The sequence below is a fragment of the Mastacembelus armatus genome, chromosome 5 (genome assembly GCF_900324485.2).
Source record: "Mastacembelus armatus chromosome 5, fMasArm1.2, whole genome shotgun sequence".
Taxonomy (NCBI): Eukaryota; Metazoa; Chordata; class Actinopteri; order Synbranchiformes; family Mastacembelidae; genus Mastacembelus; species Mastacembelus armatus.
The window spans coordinates 2,594,352-2,610,001 of NC_046637.1; the positions used below are offsets into that span (position 1 = coordinate 2,594,352).

The following is a 15,650-nucleotide window of genomic DNA, read 5'->3' on the forward strand; positions in this document are numbered from 1 at the left end:
ATGCGAACCCACGACCTTCTTTCTGTGAGGCAACAGTGCTAACCACTCAGCCACCATGCTGCCCTATTGTAGGAATAACTTAAAACCACAACCCGAAACCACAACCTGAAACTCCTGGGAAATATGTTTTCTATCTGTTCAACAGTCAGACAGTGATTTAAAAGTAGAAGCCCTGACTCCTGAGCTACATTTACCTTCTTCACTAACACAACACAGACAATAAGAAAGTTAAATCACAGATTAAATAGATAATAAATTATAGAGGGGTGAAAACTTGAGAAAGACTGAATCACCTGCTTTGAAGTTTTTACTGGCCCAAAATGTATTTTCTCAGCATTACTATCTAGTTCATCTTTCCTTTTTCCTCTGTGGGATGGAGCAGAGGGAGAGTTAGCGGGGTACTAAAGCCAGATTGTTGCTTTTTCAGCTAAGACACTATTTCTTGTGTATTTAGTGCAGCTAATGCCTCATTCCTATATATCACTATTTCTATCCAAAAGCTATTTATAAAAAAATAGCACTAGCTGAAATGTTCCTTCATTACCATGAACACACACCAGTCACATATATACACCTGGAAGTACTGATTCAAACAGTAGTTGTGTATTAATCCGCTACTAAATATAGTCCCCAAACTTAACAGATTCTTCCAGTTAGGATATTTGAGGAAATTCTATATTTTTAAACTTTAGATATTTTGCTTTAAATATCTGTGAAGACAATTTCACCTAACGGGTAAGATTAAATTAAATGGTTTATAGTTCTGTACTGTGATGGACTGGTGACCTGTCCAGGGTGTACCCCTGCCTTTCACCCAAAGAGAGCTGGGATAGGCTCCAACAGATCCCTGGGACCCTAAATAGGAATAAGCAGGTATAGATGATGGATGGACGGTTTATTGTTCTTGTGGTCTAGCTACTAAATAAAACAACAGTGTTAAAAAATACACAGTCTACAGACTTTATACTAATAAGGGTTAATAGAATATTTGATAGTCATTGCATTGAAAATATGGTATTGCACATGTGCATATTTTGTGTAAAAATAAAGCAACATATAAAGTTGTTTTAGTAAAAAATATTCAATTTATGCATGCTAAAAGCTCCAAGTAAAAAATATTTTCATAGCAATACTACAAGCATTAAACCCTGTATGTTTTTAGATTAGTTCACTATGTGCAGTCCTTTGTGATAAAGTGCTTTCATGCAGTGAATTTTAGGTAAAGTTAAAAAACAAGAACCAAACCAAGAAACGATTTGTGTCTCACGGTGAACATGTTGAGTGGTTTGCCTTTACATAAAGTTTCGTTCTGTCCAGCTGCAGCTAGCTGTTTAGCACTGAGGGTTGCCCATTCGGCATAAACAGACAGTTCTGAAGAGCCGACACTGGCAGAAGGCACAGAAATCACAGCACACGCTGCCTGAAAATTTACAGTTTCCCCCCAAGGGAATGCAGTTAGCAGGAGGAGGTGGCCGCTTCTTCACACTCAGTTTGTTCTGCAAGAAAGAGAGAAGGTTTGCTGAGCTAAGACAAAGATGCTGAATATAGGAGAAGGAACTATATGTGTGTTCTGAGTGAAAATGCTGGTATAAGGATTGTGAGAGAGTAGGATTTGAGCATGAAAGTTCATACTATATGAGTTTTCAGTTGCATCGTTCAGTCACACAAATATATAACATGTCTTATGCACAATCTGTGTAAATATAGCTAGATCAAGTTCTGAGTAAATCATCAACACACCATTACATTTTGGGCCCACCTTTTTTGTTTTCTTTGCTTTCCTGTTCTTTTTAACTGATTTGGGCAACTCTGAAAGAAAACACAGAAGAAAGGTACCATGAAAAGTTAAACTGATGGCAGAATTTTTACCTTTACAAGTAAAAGAACAGCATTAAAGTATAAAGTTGCAAACTTACCTACAATAACAACAGGTGGTGAACCTGCATCTAGGATTTGAGACAGTGCAGTGGATACAACAACCGTGTTGGTAGAGAGTTTCTCATCAGGTATCATGTGGGCAGAGCCAAGGAAGTACTCTGTTGTGGTGAGGACAAAGCAGCTCAGCAGCAGGAAGGCATGCATTTTCTGTAGAACAGAAGTAACAACAATACATGCATGTTACTCTTCATTTTGGAAAGTTAGAGGTTGGTTAAAGTGTAAAAGTGACTTGCACAGGCAGTGCACACTTATTTTACCAAAACATATTTCCCTTTATTGAATAGCTGAGTGTGAGTTATACAGGAATCATATCATTTTGGAGTTAAGTATTAATGTCTGGATGATTAATAACAGTCTCACAATAACAAAGATACAGCAGGTACATGTTCACCATTTAAAGTGTGCTAGCATGCTAACATTAGCTACATGCTACATGTATGTCATTGTTCTGAAGGTATGTGGTCATAAAACTGTCGTGGCATTGGCCATTAGACGTGTGATGGCTACTGTGTAGATGAAAAGTGATGATTCCTGACTAAAGATCAATAGCAGGCATCATCCATGTATTGAGTAGTGGTTGAGATTATTTCACTCTGATCAATTAGTGGATTGGATACTGGATGTTTTTCATCAGCCTTGTTATGACTTCACAAGTAAAAGAAAGTAGTTTGCATCTAGTTTGAAGATGTTTCAAGTCAGATATTTCATCTTTGTGTCCCTGAATGGAATCACTTGTGAAACTAATGACAGCAGGCTTGAGTGTCTTGGTCAGGACCGTGTGACGTCACCTGCATGTCTTTGCTCAGCATCACATCACCCATTTGTTTGCTTAGAATTTTGGATGTGGGTTCACAGTGACACCCTGACTTCTGCTGCTTTTTCAAATGTTCCAGTGTGTGTTCTCATCTGCATGATGCACTTAATAAATGCCAGGTGGGATGTTGAAAAAATAACCAGCCCCTGGTGCTTCTTTGCAACTCTGACACAATACTTCTCAGTTCTTGTAGGAGATAACTCTCTATTCATCTTTGCTATTAAGTTCTCATTTTTGTCAACATTTCTTGACTGTGGATGTTCCTGCAACAGCCAATGATGCCACTGGCTTCAGCAGAGTTATACCTGCAGGCCGATCCACAAAGCTGCTTAGTGGCACTGACCTTGATCTTTGCTGCAACTGCTGAACTCTGGCAGCTGAAGGCAGAGGAATAATTACTGAATAGTTTCCTGTAACCACTCGTTGTGTTAATGGTTCATTTTATTTTGACTCTTATATCCGATCCGAGTTTTCAGCGACTTATTTTAGAACTGAAGTTGGAGGTTGGGAGGCTGTAAACCCATAGTAATATGTAGAGTTAAAAAAAAACAACTTACGTGGCTTCACATGTGAATTATTTTACTTAATCCAATCTACTTTTTTTTATTTTAAGGGGAACCTTGTCTTACCCCTGCCTCTGCTCATCTTTTCTTTCTCTACACTTTAAAAATAAAACAGAGTGAGAAAATAAGATAGAAAACACAAAGAAGGAAAGAGATATACCCATGAGGTAATTAAGAATAGTCTGATGTTCTCACAGTAATCAAAGCAAAAAAGTATAAAGGTCTAAAATAAGATGAGTAAGTGAAAGAGTTATGACAATAAGAGTCAAGAAAAGGTCAGGTGAGAAAAGTCAGTTTTAAGTAGAAATTTCAAGGAGGAGGAATTTGCCTGCCTGATAACCTCAGACATCACGGCCAGAGTCAGCTTCAGTGAGAAGATGAGAGTGTGGAACCATTAGTGAAGCCCTGCCAGAGGATCTCAGGATTTATTAGGCTCACAGGTAGTCAGCATATCACAGATATCAGCAGAACCCTAAACATTCATAGCCATTCAAACAGCAGTAAAGTCAATCCTCAGTCCTAAAACTTACAGGTAACCAGTGAAGGACAGCAGGGATTTCTCTTTTAGCATGTTAGAAGCCAGGCAGGAGTGTTTGACAGTTTGTCAAAGAAAAATGTATTAGATAAAACATCCAGACTAGATGAGAGATGGTACTAGTCCATCCATCATCTATACCTGCTTATTCCCATTTAGGGTCATGGGGATCTGCTCTTTATGAAAATTTGATGTCATTAGTGATATTTTGGTGCTTTGTAAAACTTTATGATGAACTGATTGTACAGGGGACAAGAAAAAAAACAGAAAATGATTTGGACAGCCAACATTAGAAAATACAGCTGATCACTTGAAATGGTTCTCACAAGAACCTTGTTAAATTAGTAACACAGTAAAACCGACAATTCAGAGAGATATAACTTCAGGTTCAGGTTCAGGTGCTAGTACTTTGTTTGTCCTCTTTGAGCCTTTGTTTGGTCACATACTAAGTGCATGATGTAATTTGCACAATTGTTAGTTAAGACACACTCAGCTGCAAACTGACAAGAACATGCATGTTCCTCTGGGGAATAAAAAAAAGATCTTTTCTTTTTATCTTACTTTTATTATATTAAAGTCAAAAAAGGGAAAGAGCATCTAGGCAGAAGAAGAACTACATAGGTGGTATCTGTATATTCTAAAGCAATTATAGAAATACAATTATAATAAGGGTCAGAGCCTGATTAAAGCAATATAATCATTGTTATTATTGTTATTATTATTATTATTATTATTATTATTATTATGTTACTACAATCATTTTGTATTTAACCAGACAATCTAACTAAGACCAGTTCTTACATTAAAGATGAACTTTCGCAGTTCTTCTGGCCTCACCAACATCTGACCTGCACTGGGAAAAAAATAATCCCACTCCAGCGCACACACACGCGCACGCACACACACACACATGCACACTCACATACGCACGCACACACTCACACACACACTCATATTTTCTGAAGAAACATGTCTAGAAAACTGTGGTAGAATTGGAGAAAGAATAACATCAGAGCGGCCTGGTGGCCTGGTTCTCATTTTGAAATAATTTTGAGTAATTTCCATCGCCATGGAAGTCGGCAATAAACGTACAGGGTTCCTTTTTAAATTGATCTGCTGTGTGGCAGAGGATGTTGGCTCCACTTTCAGACACAGGCGGGCATTATTTCCTTTGCTTTTTTAAAAATCTGGTTTAAAAATTGAATCAGACACAGCAGGAAAACACATGCTGACCTGCAATATTTCACCTTTGGTTTTCTGTTCATAACAAAGGAAATTAGCGTCTTGAAAAACTGCGTGAAACAGAGCAAGATAAGAATAAATGTATTTATTTGACAAATAACAGAAGATACTTGATACATGATTTTTTTTAAAACAAACAATTTCAAAATCTGAAGCAGAAAACAAACAAAACCTCTTTCAGCCTCTTTCAGGAAATTATAATATCCTTTAAATAACACTATTATTAATTTTGCTCTTCTTTTCAATGACAAAGCTCAAAACAGACTATTTAATTTAGTCTGCATTAAATTAAAAAACTTTACACATTTTCATTTGTCTTCTCTAGTGCTGGAGCAACAGTCAGACCTCAGGGTATATTATTTTGAAATAAAATACCAAGCTCAAACTATAAACTACATAAGAATGCTCCATTTAAATCAAAATCAATTTTAAAGACAGTTCACACTGATTAAAACCTGTGATATTTTTTTTTTTCAGAAATATCTTCTCATTCCCTTTCATTGCTCTCTTACTCCTAAAAAAGTTTTTTTTTTCCTAGCCCACTTTTACAGCTTTAATTTGATTTGCTCAATTAACAGTGACTTTAATTGATCAATTTCTTTCTCCCCGGGTTTTGACTCTCAGGTATGAGAAGAGACTACAATGATGTCTGTTTCAAATACAGTCATTAATATATTCCTATGTATTTAGTATTCAGTATTTACTTATTAATTATTAGACACTAGAATTAATCAGTCATTTCTCATTATTGTAGCTGCAACCACAGTTCGGTCTATTATAAAGTGTCATGTTCAGTTAATGAACAAATAAAAAATACATTTTTCAATCAATAAACTACATTTTAGTAATTTGGGAAAAAAAATAACCATTATATATATATATTTTTAAATAATAATACTAATGTTACAAAAGAGTCTTTGGTGGTGGTCGCCTTTGTGATCTCGCTTACCTGCAGAACCACACTGTTGACATTCTTGGCCACAGCAGTCCAGCATCTGTGGACATACACACTGAAGAAGTCAGGAGGACGTCAACATCGTATTGTACATTTAAAAATATATTCCACAGTAAATCTATGATTTGAGCATCAAGCACTCACCTCCTGTCATCTTGAAAAGAGTCTTATTCATGGGAGATGCACTGCAGTCTGCTTTGATTAACAGTGGATTCCAGGGACGCATAATGCACATTTTCCAGTGCTGAGCCACATGTACAGCATGTTCTAAACACTCTCTGGAAAATGGCTAAATACAAAGCCTCCATTCTTCTCCTCTACAAGGGGCTTATCAGGGCTTGTTTGTTGACAACAGCTGCCTGCCGCAGCTGAGAGACTTCTGATGTTTGGGCAGGCGTGAAACCAAAACGGTGAGCTAAAGGACGCTAAATAAGCTCATTAGTGCCACAGAGCTGGTTTCTGGATTCTGTGCTTTGTTTTTTTTATATGTAATCCTTTTCATACCCAAAAAGTCATTTGATTTCATGCCTAAATGCTAAATATTAGTGCCAAAATAAGCATGTCATGAAAAAAATAGTACAGCTTCTGTGAATCGTCTCTGGCTCCTTACTTGGCCTTATAATGTCCGCTAGCCTTAAATGAAAAAGAAAAATTGTGAAGTTGCCTCACCAGTCGCTGTGCTATATTTGCTAAATCTGTGATCCGGTTTCACACAAGTTGTGTAATGTTTTCCAACTTTCTGTCATGGTTTGGCTCAGAAGAATGAGCCCCACTAAAACTAGTGTGTTTAAAATTACTGGCCAATCACTGTCATGTCTGCAGGTTTTACTAAAAAAAGATTCTGGGTCCCTCTTTGAGGAAACGGTGCATGGAAGCAGGCAGAGGTAGCGTCAGTTTAAACAGACTCAACAGAAATTTAATAAGACTGTTTGACTCTTCAAGGAACATTTTGTTTTTGATTGTTTGTTTTTTTTTGGAATTATATATTGTTGTTCCCAGGTTAGCTGTATTTACGTCCTGTTTACACGAGATGTGAAGCTCTATAATTTTTATGTTTTATTGTTGTAATCTGTAGTTTTAATTTTATTTTTTTTTATCACCTATTTAGAAACTTGTATTGCCAAAATTACTTTGTTTAAATTGCTTTTAGACTTAGTAATTATTCTAGGGCTCTGTAGCAGTCTCCTGCTTTACAATCCAAGAGGCCACTGCCGCAGAGGTCAAACGGCGACGCCTGGCTCCTGGGTGGGTCGACCTTTGTTCTTTCGACCCTGGAATCTGGAAACTGAGATGTTTTCTCCATTTCTTATGTCTGTTGTTCAGTGGGGCAGCTTTAAAGGAAGACTTATGGCAGATTTAGGGATGACTCCTGGACGATAAATCAACCTGACAGTGGGTTTAAAGTCTGTGTTACGTCATTTGACATCTGGGGCTGCTCCATACACTGCACACCTTTTATCCTGTTAGTTGTTCACAGTTGGATAGAAGTTATTACTATTAAAGTATTTGGGAAAGAGGGGTTTCCTTACATAAGTCCTCAAGCTTTTCATATTGGAACATTTTCTGATGTGTAATTTAAACATGTTTAAAATGCCGCCCTTCTTAAGCAAACATGCTGAAACTATAATTTGAAGTGTTTCAGTAACAACATGCCAGAGTTTCTCTTTCCTGGCATCCGGCACATTAAAGCAGCCATCCCTCTTTACCAACTGTTATTTCCTTTCTCACGTCAGGATTTAGATACACTCCACAGGGTGTGTCTGGGTTGCACAACATTTTAGAACTAGAACAACTAAAGAGGTTTGATCTCACCAAATGATATAGACTATATTCCTGTCACACCATAACGCCCAATCAGACTCTACCCAACAATACTGTCAGTACCTACAGAGAAACAATATTTCATTTCCTATTCTGTCGCCGCAGGTCTTCAGTCCCCACTGTGAGGAAAAGGTGATAATATTTACAATGGTGATGTGGGGAACTATAGATGAAATATAGATGAAAAAAAGTTATATGAGTAAAATGAATATAGAGATTTAAATTAATTTCATAGCCATCATAATCCTTTTTGACATGCCATGAAACATCTATTATTTCTACTGCATTTGTCATCCACAGTGCTGGCCTGTGTGTGAAAAAGAAGCACACACCTCACCTATATGACCACATCTCATTACTGTAGGAAGTCAGATTTTTGTTTCAGTGATTGTCAGAAACAGATTTTGCTGGATAAATTCTTCTCTCTGCTGCAGAGTCACTAAGACTCAACAACTAAGCCAATAGTGGACATGCTGAGGATATTAGCCCGTTTACAATAGGTGAACTGCTCCACCACGCTCGAGGACGAGGCTTAAGATATTTAGAAGTGCCAGCGCTATACCACAAATACACAAAGAAGAGGTTTTAAAGTTAACTTGTAAACTCCTGTCTCACCCTTTTAATCAATAAATCTCACAAGAAGACTAAAACCAGCAACGGGTCTGTCTCACTCACAGCATTTTCTGACTTCCCTACCCCAGGCCTACTGATTCCTACTGTCACGTGAAATACAATAAATAGTGCAGCAACAGTTTTTTGGAGCAAGGAATCAATACACATTTTGAGATGTTTTCTGGCAGCAGGACGATGCATGTGCAGCTGAGTCTAACTAAATTAGTGTGTGTTCATGGTGATTAAGGAACATGTCACAGAGTGCAACAGTGCAGCTTAGTGATGAGTCTAAAATAGAAATGTTGATACAAAAGAGAAAGACGATGTAACAGGCTTTGCAGACTCAGACAGTACTATGAGCTCATCATTGGTTTTGGTCCTTTAATGGGATTTGACTTTTCCTTTCAACATCATGCAGACAAGAGACCTGATTTCTGTAACTGGAGCAGGGGATTAGAGAAACCTGGTACCAGGAACCAAGGGATACCAGGAAAAATTAAATTTCTTGGGCATGTTTCTAAAATAATTGGCTCTCAGCTCAGTGTAGTGAAAGGACTTTTGACAGTGAAAGCATCTTGACATAGAGTTTAAGTCTGACAATAACTGAATAGCCTCTAAAAGTTTAGATAAGTCAGTTCAATTCAGAAAATAGAGGCAGTTTCAATAATGAGTACACACACACACACACACACACACACACACACACACAAACAAGCCACTGTACACATGTTATACAACCGCTTGTTGTATATATTTAATATATAAAAATTTAAATTTAAATCTAAATTTAAATTTAGTTCTGTTTCAATCACATCATAAAGTTTTTGTATTTTTTCTTTTCCTGTAATCAGTTGAATCAAAGGTGTCGGATCACAATCACTTTTTTTTTCAGATGCTAAGAAGAAAAATAATTTGCAGTGTTAAACAAATGCTTCACATCAGGACATACGATAATTTGTATCATTTGAATTGAACTGAAATACACGTGAACTGAAGATCACATGTATTTTCAGGACGTTTTGATCCTTTGGACTCCTCCTCATTTATATCCTGATCGTGAAGCTTGGTCAGAATCACATCTGTATTTTTTGATCATTTCTTTCTGCTGTGACTGCAGGTTAGTGTCTGGATGATTCTGGTTTTTTTTCCACCACAAAGCCTAAAGAGATCAGATTTCTGAGCCACAACTTCAATCAACCATCAACTTGCTGATTGAAATTACTACTATTAACTGTTTACCCAGAATTCCTTATGGCAACAGACATTACATAGTACAGCTTCCCAGCAGGCACCAACAATAAAAGTAAATACAGTTTATAATACTGTTAATACATTAATACATTAATTAATCTCTGCATACAAAATAGCACCGTTATTGTTCACTATTATTACAGGTGAAGTCTGAATTATAACTTTTCATGCAGATAAATCTTTAATCTACCTCATTATTTATGTGATGTAACTATTTTTTTGTAATCCAACAATTTTAATCCAACTGCTTCGTCTTGGACTGATTTCTTGCTGAAAAGTTTACGAGCAGATAAGTAACTCCTGCATTTTGAGGCGAGTTTAAGAATTTTACATCGGCGGTTTCTACAAACTGAAAATTGTTTAATCCCTTATGTAAGAGCCAAGTCAGCGTGCGGAGATGAAGCAATAAACCTGGGTGTTTATGCATTTTCAGTCACATTTTTGTTTCATGAGGAAGTTGGCAGAAGATGTTTGGTGTGTGGTAATCTCATTAAGGAAAAGGCTCTTTTTCTTTGATGGATATTTAAGAGCAGTTTAAAACATTTTTAGAAATCCTATCATTAGTATCACGGCACATGAATAAAACCTTTATTGAGTCAGAAGGATTCAAGAAGGTTTATTGACTTTTATACTGACTTTCTGTAAAACATTTGGCTGTAGTCATTAAAAAACCTATTTGATTATTAATTTTAAACATTATAAAGAAAAGGTGTGACATTTAAAACACAATTTTAATACAATATTAAAGACCAAATATTATAGATACATTCAATATGTATAAATGATATAAAAATACATAAACTATTTAAATTATTAAAGTTTTTCATGTAGCAGCTTCAGCATTTTATCTCAAATCCAAAATCTACTGTTCATAGTAAAATATGAAAATGCTGCTAAAGCTTTGCTGATTGATGCAAACTGTCTTACAGTACAACCACCAATCGTTTCTCTCTTTATTTATTCATTTTGACAAGATTGTTGATGACAGACAGAGATCGTGTAGTCGATAGATGGAGCCCTGACAGCGCCGGTGCTTTGCTTCAAACAGAATCATAAAAAATACAACCCTGTTTTCTGACATTATTACTGTGCATGTTGCTGTAAAACAATGTAAATAAGTGAGGAAATGAATTTATCTCCACTGACATTTACAGCAGACTTTTATGATCGTAATTTAATGAGCAAACTGTCTGACTTTGTCCGGCTTTTTTCTGTGACCAGGTAGAAAAACATTAAAAACTCTGACGTAATCAGGACATGAACTACATTGTTATAGTTATAGTGAATAATAATAATCAGTGAATAATTTGTTTTTCATCACTGGGCCCAGATTTCAATTTCAATTCTGCAATGTGCATGGCACCCACTGCACTTTCCAGGCCAGAGCTTTAGGTTTTTTACAAGCTCACCGCGTGATTTCCACTAAATTCTGCTCTTGCTTGAGGATGAGGACCATAAACCTAGCACATTTTGAATTTTCTGATACATGCTGCATGTGCTCAGGCGTCGCTGTGTTGTACATGATGTACCACCCTCATTGCTTTTTCATTGTTCAATTTCCCAGTGAAGATAAGATCAAAATATTAATTTGCCTTACCTGTGTTTCCTGAAGCAGCTGTTTGCCAGTCTGTGAAACTTCTAGATTCTCGCTTTCTCTCGGTTCTATGGTGTGCTGTTCTCTGCTGTCCTTCCGATCTTTTACACTACACGTCTTTAATTCTCTGCCTCTGTGGTAAACCACTCTCCCTTTCTTGCCCCCCTCCCTTTTTCCACACTTTACCTCTGATTTGGTTGTTTGTTCCTCAAATTATCTTCTTTTTTTTGCCTTTTTTCACTGCCTTCCTCTCACAATCTCGCTACTCTGCCTCTGTTTCTTTCTCCCTGTAAAAGTTTTTGTCTTTCTCCAAACCCCCTTTTATTTCCCTCTCCTCTATTTCTTCTTTTATCTCTCCTTAAGTAGTAGTACCTTGCCCTGCTGTGGGTAATGAAGACATACTGGGGTGTTTGTACTGGAGGCGGGACCAGTTCTGCCATGGGTTGGGGGGATGGGAAAGGTCAAATTATGGAGAGGATGAACAGATAAATGTGAACCAGACTCTACTGTGAGGAGCGGTATCACCTCTGTAGCTGTGTAGCACATGAAGATCCTCACTCGTTGAACCGTTTCACCTGTTCAGTCTGTCTGTGATAATTAGGTATTTAGTGACTGTGTACTGTCATGTTCTTTTCCCTGAGTCTGTCGCATGTACTTCTGTTTGTGTCTCTCTACGTTTCCCGGAATGAATATTGTCGAATATTGTCTTAGCATGCTAACTTTTTTTTTTAATTAGCACACACAAAGCACAGCTGAGGCTGATGACAGTCTGATCAGTTCTGTAAGAATTTTGGCCCTAAACCAAAGCACAAGACCAAATTTATGCAGTGCAACATGAAGAGCTGAACCATAGCAATGCAACAACGTAAGATATTTCGCTAATGGCTAAAAATGTGTTACATTGGTGGTACACATGAGGAGAAGTCTGGTGATGGACAATCAGATCGACTGGCCAACAAAGCTGTTCCACAAACAAAGTGAAAATGTGAAATGTGGAGGAAAGTGTCAGGTGTGATGTGTGACAAAAGAGTGTCAGCAAGAATGAAAGGAAAGGTGGACAAGACAGTGGTGAGACCAGCAATGTTGTCTGGTTTAGAGACAGTGGCACTGAGACAAAGACAGGAGGCAGAGCTGGAGGTAGCAGAGCTGAAGATGTTGAGGTTCTCTCTGGGAGTGACGAGGATGGACAGGATCAGGAATGAGGACATCAGAGGGACAGCTCATGTTAGATGGTTTGGAGAAAAAGCCAGGGAAGCCAGATTGAGATGGTTTGGACATGTTCAGAGGAGGGACAGTGAATACATTGGTAAAAGGATGCTGAGGTTAGAGCTGCCAGGAAGGAGGCCTAGAGGAAGACCAAAGAGGAGGTTCTTGGATGTAGTGAAGGAGGACATGAGGATAGTTGGTGTGGGTGAGGAGGATACAGAGGATAGGGTTAAATGGAGGCAGATGATTGGCTGTGGTGACACCTGAAGGGAGCAGCCAGAAAGGAGAAGAAGAAGAGAAGAAGATGTTAAAGTTACAGACCTGCTGCCAGAAGAGCAGCATATATATAAATATATAAATATAGTATGTTTATATATATTGTATGTTTAAAACATGCGCCCCATGAGGCTGACCTCTTTCCCAAACACAGAAATTAAAGGTTCAAAGGTTAATTACAACATGACTGGATCGCTGATTCAAATCAGCCAGAGAAGACCTGCTCCCCTGTTAGTGTTCCAGATCTGTAAGGAATGTAAGCATACAGAGGGAACAAATCACTAACCAAAAGCATCTTAGAACTGGAAAATAAATTATATTACCTGTGTGAATTGTCAGTGTTGCATGTAGCTGCTTGAAGTTCAGTTTGCGTTTCTGGTCAGGTCTGCCAGTGGCTGCAACTAAAAAAAACACATACATTAGACTAAAGTAGGTCAAATCTTAATGTATAACATGGTCTAAAGATTCAGAACAACCAAAATTGCATATTGGAAATATGCAATTAAAGAGCCTTTGTAGAAACGTGTTTAACTTCCAGGACTAATAGAAGGCTACTGGGGAACTGGGCACAGGCCTGCAGCAGTACTGGTTCTGGTTCCTACTGTGACTGTATCTTCACAGTTTTACTTTTCTAACTATAGTTTTTTGATAACACTCCTCTTCACATTTCCAAACCTCTTTAACCAATGATACATGTGGCTGTTGGTTATGAAACTACCAATATAGCTGATTGATTTTGTATGTTGTGTGTGTGTGTGTGTGTGTGTGTGTGTGTGTGTGTGTAGTGAGGTGTTACTCATGTTGAGGGGAAATAAACGTGTTTATACTGTCACATCAACACCTTTCCAAAAACCATGACATTTTCAAGTGATGACTTTGTTTGAGGTTAAGGTGAGGTTAGTTTCAGGTTAAGATTCTGGTAAGTCTCCAGGAAATGATTATAAGTCAATGTAAAGTCCCCTGAAGTGATGAAAACAACTGGGTCTCATGGATTTTGCTTAGATTGGCTTTACTTCCTCACAGTTTGAAGTAGAGACTGCTGCATGTGTAAATATAAAGATAATATTTGCAAAATCAATCAATCTTTCACTAAAATAGCATTTGCCTTTTATTATGACCTTGTATGTATGTATGACCTGATGTAGATGTTCCTTACTGCCTGTTTAAACCTCCTTGTGAAAGAAAAATAAAACTAAACAAAGATATGGAAAGATCATAAAGTACCAAGCTGATAAGACAATGTTAAGTACTTTCTTTCTTTTTTTTTTTTTTTTTGAGCAGGTTAAAGAGAATCAAGGGTCTCCAGGGTCAAAGATTAGTTGGCGTAATGGAACATGTGCAGGAACAAAGTCAAAATCTGCCCTTGGTTTTTGGAGAAAATTGGAAATTGTTCTCGAATCCATATCCACCCTGTGTTTTCCTGCTGAGTCGCTTGAGCTCTTCTTTTTTTTTTCTTCTTTTTTGGTCAGGGATCAAAGGTAACCAGTCCAACCCTATGCATACATGTTGGTCTCATTTTATCTCCAATTTAACCACGTGGCTGAGCTCGTTTCATTTTTTCATATATTTTGTTTTATAATGAAGCAATGGGCCTTAAAATACTTTGGCAGGTCTTCATTCCCGCTCTCATGAATAATCCCATTTTGGAAAGGCCTTCAGTTGTTCTTTTAGTTTTAAGGTTTTTTGCTCAGCTAAGAACCACCCTGTGGAGTTTGACTGAAACCCTGCCATGTAAGAAATTAAATAACAGCTTCTTAGTTTGTTTCTGTGGCACGCAAAAAGCAAAACTGAATTTGTTATTTAAGATATTATCTACACAAGGTTATTTGGAGTCCAGGTGGGTTCCCTAATTAAAGAGGAACATTTCTGGGGTTATTATTTATTTTCTAATTATTACAAAATGTAATTTTTCCAGATTAAATATTGAAATAAAGTCCTTGGTCCCAGAGCGCTGCCGATTAGACTAATTTATGTCAACTTGTGGTGCAGCTGCAGGTGTCATGTGATAAACATGACACACTCTACTGTCGGGCAAGTTCATCCTTCTGCCATCATCACGCAAATCCGTTAGAGGTCTCTCATTTTTTAAAGTTATTGACGGGGAGATTACTAACAGAGGAGATCTTCTAAGGTGTCAGATGCCTGGCCACACAGCAGTATTAGGCCCAGGCCTGACCTCTGACTTCTTCACTAGTTGTTTCAAAAATTGTGGGAGATCAGGGAGGTGACCTTTGTGCTATATTTGTGCTGAGTGTGGAGAGCTGTATAGGGTAGCTGAGTGATGACCTGGACATGGGCTGCTTGGTGAGCACCATGTGCAATTCTGAAGCTGTGTTGATGATGGTTTACTGAGTGTGGCATTCATGTAATCTATCAGGAATGTATGTACACGATTGGCCAATACAGCATTTGATGTCACATGATCTCACATTGGACCAGTTTCTTGTTTTTCTTTTTCACACAGCGCTGCATCCCTTACAGGGACCCACATCCTGTATTTACTGTATTTACTATTTAAAGAGAAGCCACAGGGTAGATGTGCAGTAGGGCAGATTAGCACAAATTTGACACACATGTGTGCATGTGAGTGGCTTGATCAACAACACAGTGGAAACCTGCTCAGGTCACAGAGACACAGTGTAGTGTCTTCTTAAAGACCCAGTTTTCAGTTGACTGATTGAAAGTCAACATCCTCCTGACTATTACAGTGACAAACCCCAGCTGTAACACAGGTTCGTCTACAATATGAAGCTGTGCTACTCCTGAGTGATCAGCTGCTCACAGTGCAAAGACGACACAGAACAACCAAAAAGTTTGGAATCACAAATGTGCACAGCCATTGT

The 15,650-nt window shown here is 37.8% G+C and overlaps 1 protein-coding gene across 1 annotated transcript; it reads right to left on the reverse strand.

Moving 5' to 3' along the window:
* Positions 1-1,172: 1,172 nt before the first annotated feature.
* asip1 (agouti signaling protein 1) lies at positions 1,173-11,521 on the reverse strand. Its single transcript, XM_026307553.1, has 4 exons — positions 11,329-11,521; positions 1,917-2,085; positions 1,760-1,809; positions 1,173-1,496 (listed from the first exon to the last, which is right to left on the reverse strand). The coding sequence occupies exons 2-4, from the start codon at positions 2,080-2,082 to the stop codon at positions 1,332-1,334; spliced, it is 381 nt and encodes a 126-aa protein (XP_026163338.1). The 5' UTR covers positions 2,083-2,085; positions 11,329-11,521; the 3' UTR covers positions 1,173-1,331.
* Positions 11,522-15,650: the final 4,129 nt, after the last annotated feature.